Raw genomic sequence first — 24132 nt, 5'->3', positions numbered from 1 at the left:
TCTTGTTAAATTTCATACGGTTGATGATTGCCTAGCTCTCTAGTCTATAGTAGTTCAAAGAGTTGAAGTGAAAGATGGCTGGCTGGTATTGAAGCAATGACTGTTGGGTGGAGGGACTGGTGGGGTTTCCCCAGGCTCGGTCCTTGGACTGGTCTTTGCTAGTAAGGCTGAGATGAAAAATAGAAGCATGCTTACCAAATTTGTTGATGATGCCAAAAGAGGCGTTTTCTTGTCATAGGAAAGGACCTTATACAGGAAGACCTGGATGACTTCAGGATGATAATTCTTAACAGCACAAGATACAAGGTTGTTCACTTGGGATATGTCAACAGTAGCAGTAAATAAAAGAGGTCAGGGACCCTTCTCTTGGCCTGGAGATGAAGGGCTTGGGCACAGTTGTGTTGCAGAGCCAGACTCTTGCACCCACTAGAGCAGGGTGGCCATGTGCAACCTGGGGCACTCCCTGGCTTGACCTCTCCTCGAGCCCAGGTGGCACCTGCAGAGTGCTCATGGCACAGACTAAATCCCCATCAGATGGTGACTGAGCAGGGAAGCTGTATGGACCTCCGTTCAATGGTTTCAGCCTGTGTCCAGCTGTTTCATTCACTGGCATAGGGTAGACTGGGACTGGTAGTGGTTTATGTTGGGATTTTGTCATCTAGGAGTTTATCTGTTGAAAATGAAGATGTGGGTCTGCTGGTCCATCACAGGATGGCTCTGGGCCATTAATGTGTGTAGCTGTGAGAAAGAAAGAAGAGATTAGGAAGAAGGGAAAGATCCCCATGTCCAGGTGAAATGCCGGGGGCAACTTTCAGGATGCTATTTCTTGAGTTGAAACCTTCCAGAGCTACCCAGCTTGGGGCAAGTGCCACGCTATCACTTTACATGTCTTGTTTTGTTGCTTTATTTTCAACGGTGGCCAGTTCTGAATTTATTTTAGAAACCTGCCTAAGATCTTTTGGTTTATACAACAGAGCAAAGCCTCTCCCTGGTCCCCAGCTGAGGATCCTTTTGTGCTCTGAAGCATGAAAACTGGTAGTGTCTTGCAGCATTTTAGGATATGTTTACTCAGTGCTATTCAAGGTAACTGGTTTAGCCTTGAACAAAGTCAGTTGATAGAAACAGCGCATCTGATATAACACAGGGCTCTGCTTGGTTGCTTAACCTCAGGAGCACATTGCCGTAGTCTGAGGGTAGGGTTGCACTGGCACTATTACCAAGCTGCTAATTTAGCCCTATTCCTCTGCAGACGTACAGTCAGGAGCTGACATTTCTCTCCAACATAACCAGTTTTAAGGGTTAAGGAGTCCAAGGTTAGGCATAGACCTCAAAGATCCCATATATGCTCTGCACAAAGCCACCACAGGGAATGTTTTGTTGTTGGTTGGTTGGTGTTTTTTTTTAATTAGGTGAACAGTCTTCATACTTAGAGGAATTTTTCAATTTGTTTGATTAGACCTTATTTGTGCATTGATTTGTATTGTACTTTCATTGTGTGTTTGGATTCCTTATCTCCAAAAGGCCAATAACCCAGTCAGGGTCAGATGAGCTGTATCATCACGTGCATTTATTAGGTGTATTTCATATTTCTGCCCATTCTCACCTACTGCTTTTCCTGGACCATCACAAACTGATGTACGAGGGTTATTGATGTGAGAAACCAGGATGCAATACTTTTTTTTGCTGCTACAGCTCAGCTGGGGGAATAGTTATCTTTCTGAAGCACATGTGGGCGTTTTGTGCCCACCTGCCTGTCATAGCTTAAGGAAATGAGTCCAAAAAGCATGAAGAACAGGCTGATGATCCATCTAGCTGTGTAACCTGCCTCCAGCACCACTGCCGGTGTGTCACACCGAGTCTGCATAGGGTGGTGGAGTTTATTCCACAGCGGAGATTCTTCCACATTCCCAGCTGAAGCATGAAAATTAACATTGCCTTGTGACTTTTATATACGCTGTAACAACTGTTGTTGCTGCTGATGTTACTCATAGAAGCACCTAATCATCTTTTACAACTCACAGTCCATTAGCCTTGAACAATATTCTAAGAAAGCAGTGCTGTTGTAATTCCCAAAATGAAATCACAGGTATTTATCCGCTTTGATGGTGGGTGTAACCTGTGTGTAATTAGCGTGTGGAGCGGCTGGGGAAGAATTCAATGTAGTAATTTCCTTTAATTTAGTAGCATGCACATGTGTATTTAGCAGCGTGCCTCTGGTGCTCCGACAATTAGCTAATTCATCTGCCTGGCGCGATGGAGAGAAAGCAACTGGTTGTGATTGCAATAAATAAAAACATCCCGCTGCTTCTGCTCAGAATTTGAGAACCATTTGCTTTTGTGTTTGACTTGTGCATACAAGGGAATACTGACGTTATTTGACAAATTGTTGCTTGGCATTTTACATTTCTAGAACTGCTTTAGCACATGACAATACCATAGTGTTTTAAAAGTGACTCCTATCAGTGTGCCATTATAACCAAACAAGCATGCAAAAAAGGTAACGTGAAATATTAAGGGTAGCACCAGAATGACATCCTTCTGCTGGCTTTACAAATGTCATGGCTTGTCACTTTGGGAAAAATTATAATGAAATTACCATCCTGAAAACAGTCCTAAATTGCAGTAGCAATGGCAGGTTTGTATTACGGTTAAAATGAAATGGAAAATATTCTTACGCCCCACCTGCAGGCGGCAGATTTGGCAACAGACCTCTTTAAATCGCAATGCAAAAGGAGGTGCCCTTACGCTACTTGGTTGTTTCCTGGACTATGTAGTTGTGAAGAGAACAATGTATAAGGAGTCTCAGATGATTTACAGATGATATTTTAGTAAAGTTAATGAGCTTTTATGAAAAAGCTACCACTCTGGGACTATTTACCCATGACAGAAGTGCTATTTGTTTATTAATTTACTTATAGCGTGGTTATTATTCCAGGTCTCAGTCGAGGGATTGTGCCCTGTTCCTCTTGACAAATACTCGCCAGGAGATGGTCTCTGTGCCAGAGGACTTAGAGTGGGAATAAAGGAGATACGGCAGAATAGATGTGTAATATGAAATGAGTTTCCAAGATTACACACAGAATCCGTGACAGAGCTGGGAGGTAAACCTGAGGCTCAGGCACTGCATTAAGCATGAAACACTACTTTTTTCTTCTCTAATGGATACTGACAGAGTGTTTGGTGCCCAGTGCTTCAGTTACAATTGATTTATCCTTTCCAAAAGTTTCCCCTGGAGGGCAACTGCTCCCCTAATTCACTGCTCCCCTAATTCATCTGCAAAAGGACAGGTATATTTTTGAGATATTTTTGTCCACACTGTCAAAAACAAGTGTGCAGGTATAAGAAGCAGTTGTGCCTCTTGTCAGACATCTCCGTGCTGCACAGTGGAGCATAGAACAGAATTCATCAGCTGTCCGGGACTGTGCCAGCGCGGCTCCGTGCCCCTCCTAGTGACCCACGCTATTTGTGTCCATCTCCCGGCCCAAGTGCCTTTTAGGTTAGAAACCTTCCCAAAAGAGGGACCACGCTCTCTGCAGGCCCTTCTGCAATTCCCACGGAGCAGAACCCATTCCAGCTCTGTCCGATCCCAAGTGGAAAGAGGAGCTGGTCCAAAGTGCGTGTGCAGGAGACAGAAAGGATTACAAAAAGTGGGATCCTGTGTTATGGAGGGAGCAGCTATTTGGCCATTGTGCTTGCTCATGAGTATTTCTACAAGTGTTTTGGAGCTGTAGCTAAGCATTATTTTGAAAAGGGAGTTAGTTGCATATGTGTTTTAAACTCAGCTGACCATTTTTAGCTGGATTCATATACACAAGCCCTTTACTGACCCGAAAGAGGGCATATGTACCTATGAGGCTTTCTTTTATCTCTTCTTTCATCTAAGTCATTCTAATAAAAGTTATTATTTTTCTCTACAATGACTCCCATGGCAACACAACCCATACCTAACTAGACTGGCACATATCAGGTGTACCTGGCATCTTTGCAGGTAGAAGTTGCTGTCTGCTCCATACCTCCCCATTTGTTTTGAGTAATAGGGAGGAGAGGCGCAGGCGTGCAAGGGGCTTGAAAGTCAGCGGCACACCTTGCCCGTGGGCACATACGCCATGGCCTTTTCTTACGCGTTCCCTGGAGACCTGAAACCTACCGCTGCCTTTTGCCAGGAACAGGGCCCTTCATTCATGAGAAATGCCCTCAGCTAAAAAAACAGTCTCATGCCCACAGAAGTACTTTGTGCATCCAGAAGGAAATAAACTCTGCATATAGCCCAGGCACAGGCAAGTATCACAGAGCTTTTGGATCAGCTTCTGTTAATTGGATGTGGGAAGAATTTCATCTTTGCTCCTTTTTTTTTGTTTTTCTGGATTTTTATCTCCCCTCGCTGGGCGAGCCCACACAGCGCAGTGCTGTGTTGCGCCCAGCTATTCACACTAGCTGGAAAGCCAGCACGGGTCCCAAAAGAGATACAGCTGTTAGAAAGGTCATACCCAAGCTCGAGGCTGGGGTAATTAGCAGGAACGTCACCACTCTCAAATGGTTCCTCTGTTTTGGGACCGGAGTTGCAATCCCACAGTTGTGGCTGTGTCCGGCATTGTAGAGACCTGCCAGGTGCTTGGGAACTTGTGCACTGTGCTGTGTCGCATGGTGTGATGGAGATTTAAGTACCATAGATGGGTGCTTAAATTCGGGAGGGAGACTTTGGGGTGCTGTGTTTCCTTAATGGCGATCATTCATTGCCTTAAATAAATTCATTGCCAGTCATCTTTCAGTTGGCTGGGGAAGGAAGAGGGATGTGTGGCAAATAAAACCAGTAAAGAAAATCCTGCATTATATGTGTGCTAATAGAATGTATGCACACATGTTGAAATTTTGTGTGAAATTCAGGGTGTCTTTAAGAGCGAGGGGCAGCACGGAGCCCAGAGAGGTGGCACACATGCACCTGCGTGTCAGTGCAGGCAGGCGCTGGGGAAGTTGAGGTCTGGCTAATCCACCACCCAAATAAACAGGGGTTGACTGTGTTGAAGCAAGTTCAGAGATCCTGATCACCCAAGCTGAACTGAATTAATGGTGATTTTTCTTTTTTCTTCCTTTTTCTCTCCTTCTCAGGTGGAAGAAAGCTACTCTGCCAGCAGTCCTTCAAAAAGCTTTTTCTCAAAAGGGCTCCAGAACCGACCTTCCAGCCCTGTTTCTGCCCCTGTGAGATCCAAACATAGCCCTGGCTCACCCAAAACAGTGTTCCCCTTCCCCTACCAGGAGTCTCCCCCACGCTCCCCTCGCCGAATGAGCTTCAGTGGGATCTTCAGGTCCTCCTCCAAAGAGTCTTCCCCCAATTCTAACCCGTCTACCTCTCCTGGGGGCATCAAGTTTTTCTCCAGATCAAGAAAAAGTAAGAAATTGCTCATGTTATTTCAGGAAGATACACGGTACCTCTGGGCTTGGCCCATTCTTTACCTGCGGTAGTGAAGTAAGTGCAGATGAGGCATGTGCTAATTGTTCATTATCGCTTTCACTGACCATGTGTTTTGGGTTTCTGACATGCTGGCCATTAGGGTATGACCTCTGCAGAGCCACAGACACCTACGCAGAGCTGAGGAGGGAAATCACACTTCAAAGCTTTGCTTAGAAATCCTGCGTCCACGTTAGTGGGAGTTTTCTGGGTCGTTTAACCAAGGCTGGTTGGACATCAGCACCGGGGCTCGCGAACAGCTGGAGATGTTCGTGGGGTTTGTGGTGGAGCTGGGCACAGAAAGGACGTCATCTCTGGAGCTAAGGAAAGGTTGCTTCTGTAGACTCCATAGAGAATTTCAGCTGGTTTTTTAATTGGTATTTCTTTGCCCTATTGTAAGGGGGGGAAGAGAACTTTACTGAATAGAAATAAATGATATGTGTTTCCAATCAAATGACCATTCAGGGAGCATTTGAGCTCCTCTGCCAGAATATCAAAGACATCATAGACCTCCATGGTTCACAGCACTTGCTTGCTTTATATAGGGCACAAATTTTACCTCTTTAGCAGCCTGTGGGCTAACACACCATTAGGACTCAGAAATGAGCGGATTGAGAAAAGACTTCAATTTTAAATCTTTCTTGCTGAATAAAGGCTCCCAGTGCTGGTCTACCAACCAAACCTGGTCTACCCAAGGGGTTAGTGGCTGTAGGAAAGGGACAGAGTTACAGGGGAAAGAGAGCACTGGGGGTGCTGGATTGTCAGACCACAGCAAGTTTTCCTTCTGTGAACAGAAGAAATAAGTCAATGATAAATTGTTGTTAAATATCCTGTGACAATGTAGGTGCAGAATTAGTGATGCATATACCTACATTTGACTATATGTTTCCTGTGATGTGTTGATAGCTTTCAGTGACTTTTAAATAGTACAGAGGGACCTTCTTGTTTTTCTTCATCAGAATTTCCCTTAAAAACATTGGTTTTAATTAGAACAAGTAATTTCGTAGTGACTTTTATGCATAAGAATACAGCTATGCAAACCCATGTAGGATTTTTCTTTATGTTTATCAGAAGTTCTGTTGCAGCTTAATTGAAATGGCATTTTTTCTAGTCCTTGCCTCTCTCTAAAACACCTTCAGGAGATTGAAAGTAGCAGAGTCAGTGTCTCTGAAGGACTCCAAGCATCATTTCTATTCAAGGACATTTGTTCTCTGCTTAAAGTCTAAGTATGCTTTTTATGCTCCCCTCTTTTTCAAGCCTCACAATAATTAAAGTTCATTTAAACTCTTTTTGCTAGTCCACATATTGGACATATTAATGTTGCATAGGCAATATGCCGCTGATTGAGTACACAGAGAAGGGCTCACTGCTGCATGGATAACAGCAATATACACTGCATAGCAAAGCCATTTTGCGACTTTTAAATCAAGTTATCCAAGCAAACAGCACTGTTTAAGTCCTAGCTGGGTACAACAGAATATTAAATAAAGGAATCTTCCAGTAGTCAGCAAAATCCTTTTGATAAGGTCACATCACTGTCATAGGAACAGGCTTGGAATGGGGCCATGCTATTTTTGAGCTAACGGAAGATACCCATGACCCTGCTGAGACCTCCCTCCAGAGAGGGTTGCAGGAATTGCGCTGGACTTGGGTGTTGGTGGTCTTCTGGTTATCAGGCAGGAGAGACAGCGTCTTGGAAAGGGTGTGATGATTAAAATTGGTGTTTTAATTGATAACTCTTCCCGTTCTGCAGCTTTTTGCAAAACAGAGCATTTCTTACCACATGCTTTCACATTGTTTAGCTCTCTTACAGAAAGACTAATGCAGATACATACCCTTCCCTACCACGTTAAAGTAGATTTTATTCAGAATGTGCTGAATGGGTTGGTAATGAATTACACTCTTAGGGTTTACTATATTTAATTAAATTTTATTGAACTTTATTTAACAAATCCTTTTCAGGACTTCAAGAAATGTATGGGTTAGCATTTCTGTTGTATTATGTAGTTTTTCACAAGCAAAACTTCTGCATTCTGCTACTTTGCAAATAAAGAATAACCCTATGTATTATGAAGCACTAAGTTAATTGGTTACGTCCCACTCAAAACAAAGTCTCTGTGGCTTGAACAGCATTTCCTGAGTGACAAGACTTCTCAGAGACTCCTCAGATCAGGTATCTCAGACCTTTGCACAGATGCTGCACTGAAGATCTCTGAGGAGATCTAAACCAGCACGTGTCTCCACGTTTCTGAAGGTGCATAAATGCTTCACTGCTCAAAATTGTCACAGCCTGCGTGATTAAAATCCCATTTTCTCCAGCAGTTTGGAATACCTGTGTTAAAAGTGAATGGGACTTAGGTTGCTTTATCAGTTCTGAAACTGAGTGCATTGAAATCAGATGGACTTGCTGTGCTTGTCTGCCTTTACAGCCCTGCTGGTGCTGGGTTAATAGTATTAAAATGAAGATTAACCGTGTGCTAGGCTGTAGTAGGAGGAGCATCACCAGCATGCCAAGGGAGGTGATCTTCCCCATCTGCTCAGCTCTGGTGAGACACATCTGCAGTGCTGGGTCCAATTCTGGGCTCCCCAGTACAAGAGAGACAGGGACGTACTGGTCCAGCACAGGGCCACTACGTTGGTCAGGAGCTGGGGCACGTGGTGTAGGGGGAAGAAGAAGAAGGAGAAGACCTTTTTGCTGTCTTCAGTTACCAAACGGGGTTATGGAGACGGCAGTGCCGGGCATCTCAGGGATGCCGAGTGGAAGGGCGGGAGGCAGTGAGGGGAACTCCAGGCAGGTGTAAGAAAAATGTTCTTGATGGGGGTGATACGGCATCAGAGCAGGGGTCCAGAGGGGCTGTGAAATTGCTACCCGTGCAGATTTTAATGTCAGCTGGGAAGGCTCTGCGCACCTCAGTTTGAAGTTGAAGCCCTGCTTTGAGCAGGGGTGGCACCAGAGACCTCCAGAGGTCCCTTCCAGCCTCAGCTGTTCTGGGAAACTGCACTGGAGCCTTTGCTTCAGATTTATAGCTAATCTGTATTTTATCCAGGCAATCTGCAATTTAAAAAAAAAGCACCAGGTAAGAGTTCATAGGGGTTTGGGGGTTTTTTGTCCCCCACTTCATCTGAAATGAGTCCGTTCTGTACTCCTTTCCCTATCATCATGGAGCACTATGTGGGGGAAGTATGTGCTGTCTTTGTTTTAAATAACATACCGCGTCTTCCCTCCACTTCCTCCTCCCACGCATTGTCCAAAACAGACTAACCTGTTACTCTGCATATTCCTTGTTTTTCTTGGAAGCAACTTCTTCCTAGCTTGTTTTCATTTTAAAGGCTATGTGTGGTATTCACGGCGCTTTCTTTCCCATGTAGTTGCTCTTTTCCCAGCTAAGTTATTTTGCCTTTTGAATATATGCAGTTTAGGAAGGGTGTTAATGGTTAGGGCAGGACGATATTAAAACAGAAAGTGATTTGCAGACATGAGGCTTAAAACATTTTCCACTTAAGGCTGGGAGTTTAAAGCTTTTGCTCATCTTTAATATTTTATCGCTTGTTTTGGCACTAGCCAAAAGCTCATCTTTGTGTCTTTTCCCCTTGGTTGCCCCAGTTCAGCATCTGGTCATAACCCCACGGCTCTGATCTGACGAAAGGTTTGCCTTGAAAGGAAAAATATCTTCCCACAGCATGTACTTGGCTGCCAGGCACTTCAGGTATTTTGTAAGTACAGCTTCGAAACAGTAAACCGCTGGTTGGGGCTTCACGTCCAGCATCCCACCTCTGAAAAGACAACAAACCCACCTTGGGGCCCCCCGGCAGAGGCTCTGCAGGGACCTGTTTTGGGTGAGGTGTGTGCTTGGCCACTGGCACAGCCCCTTCGGTTCAGGAAGTTCACCACAGAAAAGTCCAAGACAGCTCTTTATGTGTTGGGTTTCTGTACAAGTGCACTGTTAGACCAATAATTGAAAACTGAAAACTGAATATGGGTTTGGGATGAATGGCAGTGCATTTCTCTTGTGTAGAGGTTTATGTGAGCAGGTATAATGCTAAAAGAAAGAAGAATTGGCACAAATTCACTCTCAGTAAAGCAAAGTGAGGTGATCCAAAGTAAATGCAGGAGGATGACCTGCACTGGGGGAAAACACAATTCAGATCACGCTTTTCCACGGTCTTGCATGAGCTCTCCCTTCGTATACATATACAAATAGATGAGGAGAGCTTTATTTTACTGAGTGGAAATTAGGGAGCTACCCCTGCAAATAGGCTAAAATCAAGTACCCTGAATATTTTCTTAAAAGTACATGGTTGTATGAAATTTAAGTCATTAAAATGTAGCTCTTTCCATGGGGCCGAATGCCCTGTTTGAAGGACAACAGGGCATTTTCCAGTCTTGCTTCCCCTTCCAAAAACATCAGTTCAGGTAACAGCAATATTTATGACACATTGATGGTGCTGCCAGTTTTAACAGCAAAGGAGATCAATTAAAAGTTTTCTACTGACCTAAAGCTTTGCACTGTGGTGGATGGGATCGAAAAAGAAATGTAGCTCAGAATAAATGTTGTTTGTAGAACTTTGAACCTAAAATTATGCAGCTTGCAAACACCTTGAAGCCGGTGGTCAGATTTGAATCACAGTGAATTTGCAGCGTATTTGAGGAAGGAGATGTTTTTCGATGTAAAGTTTTAATTTTCTGCTTTCTCTTAGTAATTTTGCTCCTTCTGAAATTCAATACTATTAACTGTGGTGCCTGAAATAATCCATAAGGAGGACTCCTGGTACTCCAGATAGTGTTTTTTCAGAAGAATGCAAGATGCAATACAGAAATGTTGTCATATGGTTTATTCATTCTAATAATTTATTTGCTTGGAGAACGTTTTGTGGTTAGACTATGCACTCTACAAGAAAAGCTTATGACTGTACTAGTTTTTACCCATAGATGGAGCAAGTAGCTCTCATTTCCAATACCTCAGGGAAGAAATGGGGAAAACCCTGCAGGGTTTCACGTTGCCACATTCACCTCTGCTCCCTTGAAGGTCTCCTGACTGTGGCTGATCAGTGCTAAGGCTTTTCTTCAAGTTTTAAACTGAAATTCATTTCCTCTCAGACTTTAATATGTATTCGTGACATTTAGGTAACAACTTGCACTGAAGTGAGGTTTAGTCCAAGACAGGCTGATGTGGAGGGTCAGCAGCCAGGCGTAGGCAGTTCGCGTACCTTTGGCTCAAGCTGTTTCTCACCATTACTCTTTAGGAATACCTTCCCACGACACTTAGCGCTGTGCAATGGCATGTCCTCTGTCGTGCCAGTTACTGGAGTCTATATTTGGATTTTTCCTTGCTAAATCAATAAATTTGTCCCATACTCTTGGACCCTCCCAGCCTTTGGACCACAACTGTAGAGAACCATCGATTATAACGTGCATCGGGATGCTGGATAGCTGAGGCCACTTTCATCCTCAGTTTTCCATCTCTGTTCACAGTTCCCCTGCCTTCTGAATGGGCAGGAGGGTGGGATGCTGGAGGGAAAGGCCACGGGCCAGCTTTGTTTTCTGGCTGTGACTACCCTCACCATGCAGGACAAGGGGAGCATGTTGAGGAAGGACGGGGCTGCTGGGTCCAGGTTCACCTTGGTAGGTTGGCATAGGCTCTTCCGCCATCATCCCATAAAACCTAGGAGAGGAGCAGAGTCATATGTCTCGGTTTATTTTCCAGTACTGCTGTGCAAAAATATCTAATCATAATTTTTCAAGCTTGCTTTGCCCGCAGAGGCAGACAGGGGACCAACACTGTTCATTTTGGGCTCATCTACACTAAAAAAATGACTTTTTGCAAACAACATGTGTCAGCACCGCTGCAGCTGAGCTGGTGGTGCACACAGCTTTGCATGGCCAAAGACCAGCCGCATTCAGCACCGTTTCTCCTGCCAGTTACCGACATCTGCTGTCAGCAGCAGATGACTTTTCTGGTTAAAATGTGCCCGTGGTGATTGGTCTTAGTTTATTTGGAGATATCCTTCAATACACTTCCCATTTAACCTTAGCTTCCCATGGTCAGTGTTATCTGCATAGGTGGAGTACATCCAGTACGCTTTTATATTCTTCACCACTCTTTCTAGGCAAGAAGGATTTTTCAGAGTATCTTCAAATTGCTAATGATTTAGATGCAATGATGCAAAAAAAAAGGGGAAGTTTTTTAGACTCTTAACTTTCATGTGTAGGGTGTGGGACAGACCTGTGATCATATTCATTCCCATTTTCTATCTCTTTCCCTGGATTTAAAATATGGAACATGCTATAAATGATCAGACTTTTAAATAACAACCAAGTTATTATTTCTTGTGATGTATATACAAGACCTTAGTTTTATATTTGCTCTTTTAGAGACTGCCGCTGGCACGCAGGGGAAATAGAAACTACAGCTTGAACATCTCCAAAGGTTGATGAACTTTGGTGGCCTTTCACTGGTGGTCTTCTTTGTGTCCTTTGATAAGAGATGTCTGCAGGGCAGTGCTCGTGCAGGTGACTTTGTTCCCCCACAGATAGTAATGTAAGCAACAGTAAAGCTAAAGAGAGAGTTTTGAAGTCTCAAGCTATCTAATCACAGGAAACCATTTGGAAATAAGTTGTGGGGGATTTTTTTGTGGTTGTGGGTTGTTTTTTTAAAAACTATCTGTAGCTTAAAAATCCAGGAATACATATAGGAGCAGATTTTCAAACATATTTAGGTGTCTATTTTCCATTTACATCAATCATTTCAGAATTTGGTCCCTAAGCAAGTATTTGGTTATAAGTGCTGGAGAAATCTTGTTTATTTTAGTAGGTTTGTTCACATATTTCATGTTAAGTACATTGCTTTATCTGAATCTTAGTGAATGCTTGCCATGATCCCACTGAAAATGTGTTGTGCATCAGAGCTCTTTTGATATGTGGTTAGAGTCTGAAGTATTATTAATCACTTAAGGTATCAGATCCAAGCTTTACAGATATCATGGGTTCTCAGCTTCTTAGATAAAGTCCATGGAAAATGCCTCAAAAATGGGCTGAATAAACATGATAAATGTTGAATCATTTGGTTTTCTGATCTGGAAAAATGTGGAATGAAAGAACCTGATCACAAGGCAGAAAAATGCTTAGTTTGGGGAATATAGTATGTGTACTATTTTAAGTATAGCTAAATCCCTGGCTCGATCCAGCAGCCTATAGTTCTTTTGTAGCCCTTGTTGGATCAGTGTGAGTTTTGACTGAGCTGGTACCAAATGAAAACACTGATTTTCAAAAGAAAATAAAACCATAATAATGATGGTAAATCACTGTGAATTGTGAGAATCAATAGGGCGAGGTGTTGATCACTCTCATGTCTCAATATGCAGGCTTTGTGGAAATGAGCCTTTGCTTTATGCAACCTTTGGGGCTGTGAAAGCATCTCGAAGGAGAGCCCTGGTGATAACCGATGATTAGACTGAGAGGGTTTTAAAGACTTCACACAGACTCCGCTACTTGCCTGCACGGATGACTAGGTTTGTCCCCTGGTTTCCCTTGTGTATTTTGTTTTCCCATTGACCGTAAAGCCAACTGAAGGTAACTGAGACCTCTTTTGGGCCGCAAGGCTGTGAACCGTGGATGGATGGGGCGGGACTCGGGAGCCAGCAAGTGTCCTTGGTGGGTTGAGCAGAGCACTGGCCACCTCCAAGCAAGGCAGAGGGCTCTGCAGCCTCTTCTTCTGGGACACCTCATGTGCGCCGAATTATCACCACACCTGGTAGTGACTGAATAATGTGGGGAGACGAGACAGGACTTCTGTTTGTGTAATGCCTTCAGAGACCCTTGTAGTCTTCTGTATTAGCCCAGGAGCATGAGAAGGGCCTTTCGCATTTGATATTGCCTAGGAATCATCAGTGATTTTGTAATATGCCCTTGGGAAAGGTGGTAGAGGCAACATTAATAGAGAAAGAAGCAAGATTTAGCAGGCTGAGGACTGTGGATACCTAGTCCAACTTCTGTTACAGTAAATGTCATTTATGCTTTTTCTGTGGACTTCCAGGGAAGATGTTTCTCCTATTTCTAGTAGTCCATTTGTATGGGAAGTAGGCATGGGCAGACACTGCAGCCTCACAGCTGAGCTGGTATAAACCATCACATGAGCTTCCAGCATCTGCTTCAGCACAACATCACTTCCAGCAGTCACTGGCAGATCTGTGAATTGGCAAGGACGGCCCGTAGCATCCATTCTAATTCAATCACTCGTTGGAGCACCTTACAGCAGCTTGTGTAGTGGTCATCCAACTATGGAGTTGTCATTGGCCCATTTGGTGTATACATGAAATTTAAATGCACATTGGTTGTTACTGGGAGGAGGGGAAGTGGAAAAGCACAGAAGATCTCTTCTAGTATAAAGCTGTGCATGGTACCAGGTTTAGGATTTGTTTTTCCCCATCGCCATAATAAGTCACGTAAATATCAGGCTGGATTAGGAGATCTTTCAAGAATCCTTTTGTACTTGCAGTTTGACAGACGTGAAAGGAAGTTGTGTAATAGCAAAGTTACATTAATGTCACTGATCTAACTAATTCCCATACTCCTGAATCTGTGTAGTGGAGCTAAGTCCTTCCATGCTGCTCTCTATTTGGCTAAAGTAAGATCACGTTTCCTTTGTCAAAGCAAAGGAGAACAAAAATGCCACTTTTTAGAATTAATTGGTTTAGGATTTTCTAGTCTAGTGAGTTAATTGATTTGGATTTTATTGTGCTTAAAATAATCAACACATCAGCTAGAGGAGGCTAGAACTCATGTTCTTAGTTTAAAATAAAAGGATAGGCAAAGTCTTCTACTCATGTCAGAAAATGAGTCTTGGGTCTAATTTTTGGACATTGACCTATGAATGGTTCACAACCGTCAGAACCTTTACAGAAATTTGTTTAATTATATATCCTGAATGGATTATATGTGTCTCAGGAGCCAGTAACTGTTATAGCAGGTGCTTTGACAATCCAGCAAAATTTCTGACAAGCTTCCCTGGCACAATGTGGGACATACTGAATGAAGGACGACACCATACAGAGAACTCAGGTTCAGAAAAGCATTTTATTGCTCACAGGCCCACACATGCACATTAGCTGGAGGTCCATGCTCCCCAAAGTTTGCACCATTTTTCGATTTGCAGGATGAGGGTTGTAAAAGGCTCGGAAGCCCTGGCTGTGCTTTGCCAGCTGGCATATGAAGTGGTTTGTGGTGCAAAGTGGGCGTGTGTGCATGCTCTACAAATAAAGTGCAAAGGATGGGGCAGCAAGGTGAGAATTTATGGTGGGTACAGTGTGATGCTGTGGTAAGTAGTGAATGTGGTAGTGAATGTAATTTTGAGAGTAATGTCCTGAATAGCGATCTTTATGAAGGGAAGATCTTAGTCTGTAGAGTCACCTGTATACTACAAGCAATAATCTGTAACTGGTATTCTCCCCAGGTTGTTTCTCTTTAGTCCACTTTCTGGATGTCAGAATTTGTCATCCATCCAAACAGCTAAACCAGCGCATCTACAGAACATTGCTGGAAAGGTCCAAATGTCAGGAACTAACTGATTTATGATAATCCTAAAACCACTGAGCCAGCAGTGAGCTTACCAAGGTCCCTGGGCCTGGGATCTCTAGGATGGATCAATAGACTAACTGCCCACCTCTCCTATTAGGGCTGGCTGGTTCTAGCATGGAGCACTAAGCGTTTAATGAAATCTAAATAGGATCTTTCTTATTTTAGTTTAAAAAAAAAAATGGGTTGTGGATTGTTTGGGGTTTGGTGTTTTTTTTTTAAAAAAAGAAATTATTTTCTTTCTTCATGCGTTTTCTGCTATGTTCATTTTAGTCACAGTTCTCACAGTATTTGAAGACTCTTCTCCATCTTTAATAAATACTTAGACTATGGAAAAATATTGATCTGTGTGTACTTGATATGCGAAACAAATGCTCCGCATCTTTGATGATCAACCATCAAAACACCTCAATTTCTTAGCTAAATTATTGTGAAGCTTGCCTCAGGGTTCCTATAGGCACATTTTATTGGTAGGCAACAAGGCGGTTTGCAACAGGGTTTCTTTGTACTTTGCTTCTTGCAGCATCTCCTGCTGCTTATAGCTCTCAGAGCCCGAAATGTAAGTGCATCTTTGAAAGCCCCGTGTAGGCGTGTGACACAGGACTGCGGTGACAAGTGCGTGTGGGTAGCTACGCCAGACAGTGCCGCACTGTGCGAGCCCAAACTGCATCTCCCTGGGAGCTCCTATATGACTGTGAAACATAGGTGCCCTCCTGTGGGCATCCTGCTGCTCCTCCTTGCTGTAATGGAGAGGCTGGGATTGCCGTGCCTGCCTGGAGATGCGATGGTTTAGGCTTTGAGCATCCGACATACGTAACAACAGTTGTTCAGGAAACCAGCTTCTCTTCTCCTCATCCCAGGAGGGTTTGCCATTGCCCTCAGGTCAGGATATGGCCCTCAATATCATGATAGACATTTAATTGCGTTGACAAATACATGGACCCTCATGCAATTCATTTCTGCTGGGGAAGGCCTGTGAAGATTAGCTGCTAATCATATGTTCTTCAACAAATTCCGTTATTTGGGAATCCTGAGCATTTTGTTTCAGGGTCAGTATGAATGTATCTGCTTCATTGCCTGCCTGAGCTGGGCAGAAGGTTTGGTGTCAGATTTGTTTGCTTAACCTCAGTGTAAGGTTTCCATAGCTCTTCATGTTCACGGTCTTTCCACGGATCTGTTTAATGGTGAGTGAACTGCGCTTGGCAACCTGAGCTGCAGCTCCAACAGGATGATGCTGTCTGCAGTTACGCGGTTGCTCTAATTCCTCTCGCATGCCAACGTGTCCCCCCTGTAGCGCCGAGCAGTCAGAGGCCAAAACTGACTTTAATCAAAGCAAAATAAAAAATCCACCTCTAAACGCTATGAAAGTTAAGACTTTCTGGAGAGGAGATGAAAGAATTGCACATGAACTAACAATACTGAAACAAGAGTAGCTGCACATGGCAAATAGTGCCTGTGTTATTTATTCTGTGTTGAGCATCTGTATTAAATGCCTGCCTCCTTTGTGTTTCATAGAATCATAGAATGGTTTGGGTTGGAAGGGACCTTGAAAGGTCATTTGGTCCAACCCCTCTGCAATGAGCAGGGACATCTTCAACTAGATCAGGTTGCTCAAAACCCCGTCCAATCTGACCTTGAATGTTTCCAGGGATGGGGCATCTACCACCTCTCTGTGCAAGCTGTAAAAAGTAGAGTTTCCTAGAGAAGTGTTAAGCTTGGCCATGTTAGGTGCACCTCGAAGGATTTCTGAAAGACAAGAAGAACGAATGGCAGCTGAAATACTTAGCCCGGTAATAAAAATGGAGTTTTGCATAGGAGTCCTCAGCAGCAGTGCTTGATTGCAATACAGCACTGGCCTAAACTTCTTCGGGAGAGCGAACCTCAAAAATGAATCGACATGAACATTTAGATGAGCGGTTAGCTGAATTTGTTCATCTTTTAGAAGAAAGTATTGCTCCTTCCTGCGAAGCTAATTAAAATGTGGTTTCTGCCCATACGAAGATCAAATTCTGCTGTATTATGTGCATTTAAACATATCTGATTTACTACATCTGACTTTCTCAGAGTCACATTTGACCATTGGGCTCTGAACATAGTGGAATAATTTCCAGACTTGGGTGCCTGAAGTTAATAGCATAAATCCTTGCTGAGACACCTAAGCCAGTTGACTTTGGGGAAAAAAAAGACCTTCTTAACCAAAAAAAAAAAGCAAAAGACAAGAAAAAAGGAAATATTTTGGCTAATTTCAGCAATATTTACTAGTCACCCATATGAAGGTGATGGGTAATAAGGAATAGTTTCCTGCATGGGCATCTAAGTGTTGGGTTTTGTCCTTCAAAGCCAGAGGAAAGCCCTTACTTCCGATGGAATCAAAGGCACTCTCATTGACAAAAGCCTAATTATGAACCTTCCCTCATTAAAAACATAAATAGTAAGTAATGAGGATTATCACCGATTTGACGTCTTGTATGTTCACTGGCATTCTCGGAAAGCTTTCAAGCAAATGTTGGGGATTAGCGCAAACCAGTTTGTACAGCTGTCTAGATTTTGTTGAATCAGAAGCCCAGTCTGCAGAAAAATACGTGGATTATCAGCAAATTCTTGCTAGTGGTAAGGGAAGACAGGCAGGGATAGATGTTCTGAATCTAGAGATATGGTCAAAGCCATGGCTACGGGGTAACAGATATGGGCTCTGTTGCAGTAGTTAGGAACATTTTTCTTTTTCCCTGGTTGTCTTTGTTGTAGAAACAAAGACCAAGAAAGAAACTGAGATTGACCATTTTTCTTAATTACATTAATGTATTTAATTAATAGCTGTTGCTTTGGTATTCCTTTGTGATGGACCATAATTCCTTCCATTTTGCTTAACAGAAGTGGATTTATGTGCTCGTATTATCCAGACCATTGGGGTGAAGACTGTGTGAAAATCATCATAGTATGAAAATGCAAAAAAAATCACCATGTCTTATTTCTGCGTGTTATGTGGAGCATCTCCATGTAACACAGTAGCACATATCCATGCAGTCAGATAAACCCTGAAAGACAAGATCCCCCTGGATTTAGGGTGGTGGTATGGGATGAAGCTTCCGTGCAAGGGAGATGTCATCAGGGCAGTTTCTGACCCTGGCCCCATGGTGATGTTTCGCTTTTTCCTTTAACCACAGAGTTTAGGGTCATGAAGGGAGGTGAAAACTCAGATATTTTTTTTAGAGAGTAAACCCTGTTGAGGACTCAAGGACGGTGGCTACTCTGGGGTTGTCCCCAACCTCAGACGATGGTGGTGGAGGAGCATGTAGCCATCACAGAGGGTGAAATTCAGAGTAAGGCACCTTGTTACATGTGGCTGTGGCAGGGGCTGGAGGAGATCTGGGTGGCTGCAGCCACCTCAGTGACTCAGAAGAGTTTATGTGGCACCCAGGGGCTGCAAGTTAGAGGAGGGGGGAGTGAAAACCCTTGGGAAACTGGCCTTAGGTCAGCTCTTTCTCCAACTGCAGTTTCTTGGCATGGGTTTTGTTATTAAAGACATGTCACCGCAATTAAATCGCCTTAAAGTCAAACAAGCTGATGATGAGCACTGGTCAGAAGTCACACTGCTGTTAAACTGACCCATCATTTTGGGATGAGCTTTGAGGCAGAGTGTCTGGAGCTTGGTTTGGAGTAGGTGGAAGCCACCATGGCAATCACAGGAAGCCCCCACAGCCTCTCTGTTTGGAAAGCTGGGATATGGGTAGAGTGAACGTTGTCGGTGCAGGAGCTTACAAAGCAGACAGCTGTGCTGCAGACCGGGAAACTTAAATCTGCTGCATGCAGCTGCTTCCCTGGAGAGCCCAGCTACAAACCAAGAGTGGGAATGCTGACAGAGCACGGACCTGGACCAGCTGTGCTGCACCATCAGCCATAGTTTGGCTCTAGTTTAGCTGAGAGAGCCAAGAGAGGGTCCAGCTGCCCTGGGCTGGGCTGGGGGTCTTGCCTGTGCTTGGAAAAGAGACTTAGAGAGCATGATGCTCAGTATTCATACCATCATTTCCATTCTTTTATTGCATTTTGTATTTAAGAAGAGGTGTGGAGTTGGGAGGAGGTGAGCTTTTCTCATGCACTTGTGCGTCTTCAATGTGAGCATCCTGGCACTGCCTCCGTTCACTGGCTTTTACATCTTCATCCAAGTGCTCTTACAGTTCCCAGCTACAAGAGGCTTGGGGAAGGCAACAGCAAAAGGCATTGCCACAACATGAGCCTGTTGAGCTTGTTTCTGCTTCAAGATCTTTATCTCTCTTTTAACAGCATCAGTAGTTTTTCCATGTAAATTTTTTACCAGTGGTTAAATTGCAAGATTGGGAGTGCTACAACAGAAAGGTGTCTTCTCCTCCCCACAGAGCTGTTAAAGCTGGAAGAGTGTCCAAAATCTCACCCCTGCTACTGCTCTGATGAGAGGGGAAACAGAATCATGCTGCGTAGATGAACCTCACATGTTCACTGCTTTGTGGTTGGCATAGATCGGAGGGAGTTATGGGGTCGTGGTATATGTTCTTGTCCTGTTCAAGCATTATTTACTCTCTTGAGGTGATGCTGTCATGACGTTTAGTGTTACAATACCTGGATTTTCTTCTGGAGGAGTGACTGCAAGGAACAGGAGAGTATGCCCTTTGCTTCAGCATGGCTAAACTGAGTTGTTCCCAAGTGCAGAAGGACTTGCAGGAATGGGGCACTGATGTTTGGGGTGCAATTGTTGAAAGAGAGAGTTGGCTGCTTGTATATTCAAAGCCTGTGACATTATTAATTAAATAAAACAAGTGGCACTAAAGAAAGTATCCGAACAGCACGTAATTTCCTTTGGAAAATAACTCGCAGGCTGCTGAAGTCTGCTGCTGCAGAGCACCAGGATAACTGTGCATTGTTCCTCACTTAGGAACCATGTCAGGGACCAGACTGGAAAAATGATCTGCAGTGGATTGTTTTTTACTTCTCTGTCATCTAGCTGCCAGGAAGAGTTTTGTGCTGTATTTTGTATATGCACTTTGGTCCTGTTTCTGTTCTGCCTGAAGCTCTTTCCCAAGTCCTTCCAAATTCTTTACCCTAAAAGATAATAAAACACTACAGCACTTCACTAAACGGCATCCAGAACTCTTTCTTCAAACACTAAGGCACAAGTCAGATTGGGAGCAGGACAGCAGTAACGGGAAAGACTGGGGAAAATTTGCTTCCCTTCAGAGTAGCTGGATTTTTGCCATCAGTGAAACCTGGAATCCACCCGCTGTAACAAAAAATTAACAGGTATTTAATAATGCTCTTTTTTTCCCAAGGCCCCATGGATACCCACCAGTAATGATTTACTGTAAGCACTCCATGAAAAGCAATGTTAAATCTTGCTGCCTTCTGCTTTGGAGGTCACAGAGAGACGGCTGAGCAAACCTCAGCAGTGGCAAATGCAAAGCATAAAATACTGTCATTGGGCCACGGTAAAGAAGGAGCCAAGTCTTAATCACATAAACAGATTCTTATATACTTTCCCCATGCTATTTTATAAAGTGCTTATATAACTGAAAAGATTAACCTTGGAAAAAGAAGGCTAGAAAAATATTTTTACGGCTTCTTGTTTATGGCTTTACTATGGTTGAGGAATTAGTTTGCATTTTACAAAGCCAAAAAGTGGGGGAGGAGCGAGGAGGAGGGATCTGAATAAGGAGATGTATTTGCACGGCTCTCAGAATATTAAAGAAAAACTAAAATCCTGAGGAGTTACCGCTGTCAAATACACAGGCAAATCCTAGACTGAGGCGGGACTCAGTATCCAGGCAATGTCGACATTTTTTGTTAAGCCACTGCCAGTGCCACTGACAGCTTTTGCCACTTCATGGTCACATTAAAAAAAGAAAATGCATGACATCACTGAAGCTCTCAGAAATTAATTTCTCATGCGTCCAGCAGATGCAAGGCTCGGCAACACGTGGCACATGCACATCTTGCAAAAATTCAGAGGTGAAAAACCTTTGATGAGTTCATGGCTGGGAAGGTGTGTGGTTCCTTGTTTCTCTGTAATCCTGGCACTTTGTTTCCCCCAAAGTTTCTTATCCTCTCCCTTGGACACAGATACTTACTGTGCCTTAGCGAATGGATCGCATTTGATTAAGCCATTTGTAAGTAACTTCTGCGCTGCACTATACGTTGCAAGATCAGAGGAACCCTTTGTCATGCTAAGAAAGCCTCCACCTCTTCTTTCCTAGTTCTTTTTGCACGGTGCAAAAGCCAAGTGGCTAAATGAGGTTAGGAACTTCATTAATTTGCTAATAATGTTAATATATGAAGGGAAAAAGCCCTTGCATTTGCAGTCTTACAGGGGTAAGGTGGGACTGATGGGTGCAGAACACATACAGCCCGATGGGCTCAGCGCCGCGAGGCTGTAGGGACTGTGCTGCAGGGTGGGTAAAGAAAGGACACTGTGCTGTGTCCGGTTATTGAAAGGCAAGTATTTTTGTGCTGAAAGTGTTAATACAGTGAAGCTGAACCTTTTCTTGGAGCTGAGAAGTTAAAACTGTGTTAAGGAGCCAACCCTGTTCTTCGTCATGGACCACCGCAGGGAGCACCGAGCGCTCCCCAGGCATGGCTGCATATTTTGTGCTCTTGGAGCAAAAGCCAAACCGTCTTTCACCTTGGGAAGTGCCTTGTGACAACAACCAAGAAAAGGTTGGTAAGACACACAGAGCTTGCCAATCATTAAGGTCAAGTAATGCAAAAACACAGTAAAACTTGTTGCTAAACATAAAGATGTTTAGCTCGCTGCTCGCTAAGTAGTAAAGCACATTAGCAGGAGATGCAGGGGGAGCTGCTAAGCTGCAGAAAGTCCTTCGGACTCTGCTGGTGCCCCACGCCTTCCCTCCCATGCCGGATTTGTGCGGGCTGTGATGTGGCAGGTTTGTGCGGGCAGGGAGGGTAAAGGCTGGAGCAGGAGCATCCCCCTCCACTCCAGCCTCCCCCAGAGCTTCCTGGATCTCCTCCAGGTTTTGGTGAAATTTCATTAATTCCTGTAGTTCAAGAGTGTGAATTTTGTAGCAGGTGACTGTAAATAGGGAGGGCTGAAGGGTGCAGCAGGAATTTGAAGGGACTGATTTAGGCTGGTGATGCTGAGGGCTGTGGCTCAAAATAAAGACCAGCAGGACCTTCCTTGTCAGTGCTGCGCTTGACGCAGGAGCTCGTGTTACGTCTTTTAGCATGTTGCGCAGGAAAAAAAACACTCGCAAATTAATATTAAGACTTCTTGAGAAGCTCAGTTTTGCCAGCAACGAGCCTGGTTTTTGCTAGTGAGGCCAGTGGGACTTTGGTCTCTGAGGCTGGGTGTTGATGCTCTCCACCCTGCGCTTGCATTGCCCCACTCCGAGCAATTCCTGAAGACATGGGGATTTTGCTGTTTGCCTTTGAACACACAGGCTTGTAATACATATAGGCAGCAAATAAACAGGAAGGAAAGCCAGAAACCTGTGGTCACTGTAAATATCTACTTCATCTGCTGTAGGTCTTTGTTTTCTTTAAGATTTTTAAATCTCTTTCTGGTTACTAGGTGTAGAAAAGGGGTTGGTCTAAGCATGAGACTCTTGCAGTACAGTAACACACAGCATCTGAAGATGGCTTTTCATCTGAAGCTCTCGCAGAGATGATGTGAGTTATCCCTGGTTGTGCAGTGGCCTGGTAGCAGAGCTGAGAATAAAACCAAAATCTCTAAACTCCTTACTCAGCCCCATTTCAGTGTTCCTTCCTCCCCTCCTCTGCCCTGTTGGTATTTTATTATGACTGGAAAAAACCTACCTGGTTTACAGAAATATGTAGCTTGGAGCAATAATTTCTGTTCGTGTCTATTAGCACAGAGGTTTTAATATTTTTTGCTCCAGTGACATGCTTGCAAATAAGATGACTGTCAGACTTGCCAGGCCCTATTGCTAGCTGCCAAGGTGATGACGGAGTATTTTTTTCCACAAATATGTATTAAGTAATAATAACAAAAGCATTCAGTCCTTAACACTGATAGGTTTTTACAGGCTGTTTTAAGCAACCTTGACTCCAAGAGCCAGAATTGCACGAGGCTGCATTAGGGAAAGCTCATAGGACTCTGTTAGAAACGTGCCCCTGAAAAAAGAGACACCCGAGTGAAGGACCAAGGATGCAGGATGCTTTTGGGGCAGACCAAGAAAATTCAAGAGTTGGGCTTTGTGCTGCTGGATATAGCCAGAGCTCTGTAACCATAACACTGAGTTTCTGCTTTGATTCTTGATGTGGAATTTAAACTGATTAATGATGTTAGAGCTACTTGGTAGACTGCTTTCTACTTTAAGCACTGAAGCCACTGAAAGAGTATGACCTTTGGCAAGATTTGGGAATCTGATGGCACTGTACAACAAGTTCTGGTCATCTGTGATACTAGTTTAGATCATTTCCAAATAACTTTACAAGGTACAAATAGTAGCGTGATTGGTCCAATGCATTGCTAAGCTAAGTCACCACTAAAAGAGATTTCATTGTTCCAGAAGTCTCTCCTCAATTTGAGGCTTGATGTTTTTTGAGGAAGCGAACAGGGCAAGATGCTGGCTGCAAATTAAGTGTCAGCCTGAGAACTGTGTCGAGCTGGGATGTGCCTGAGCACTGGTACCCGCCCTCTGATTCACAAGGGTATCCTAAAACCTAAATAACGAAGGAAGTGTTGTGCAAGGAGTTACCATGTTGTTGCCTCTTCCCCACTCTGTCTCTGGCTTTCAGGCAGCCCCCCAAGGACACAGCTGATAGCCTTTTCAGTCTCTTCCTTTATCATTAGCTGTTGTGAAAAGCTTTCAGACTATTTTGTCTCCTGCCAGGTATTGTGTGTGCAGACTGGCGGGTTTGGCTTTTCCAGGAATATTCTTTTACTGCCTTGTAGCTCCCAGGTTTCCAGCCCTTCTGTCATCTAGGCATAAAGACTCAAAAAGCTTTCTCTAGTTCATATCTGCATTGGTCCCAGCTAACCCACTGAGATTTTTCACACAATCCTAAATATAACAACTCTGAACTTTACAGTGCTTGGTGTTTTCAGTTGCACAGTGAATGAACAGGGAACTTTTTACCACCCAAGCTGTCCCACACGATCCCTTGATTC

General features: G+C 43.8%; 1 protein-coding gene across 1 annotated transcript in view; it reads left to right on the top strand.

Moving 5' to 3' along the window:
* PRKAG2 (protein kinase AMP-activated non-catalytic subunit gamma 2) overlaps window positions 1-24132 on the top strand; it is a 170652-nt gene that overhangs the window by 20954 nt on the left and 125566 nt on the right. The window contains 1 exon segment of the mRNA XM_059819051.1: window positions 5107-5386. Coding sequence (XP_059675034.1) covers window positions 5107-5386 — 280 coding nt within the window.

Source organism: Gavia stellata, chromosome 6 (assembly GCF_030936135.1).
Source record: "Gavia stellata isolate bGavSte3 chromosome 6, bGavSte3.hap2, whole genome shotgun sequence".
In the NCBI taxonomy this organism is placed as follows: Eukaryota; Metazoa; Chordata; class Aves; order Gaviiformes; family Gaviidae; genus Gavia; species Gavia stellata.
The sequence above is the reverse complement of the archived record's forward strand: the minus strand, read 5'-3'. Positions and strand labels throughout refer to the sequence as shown.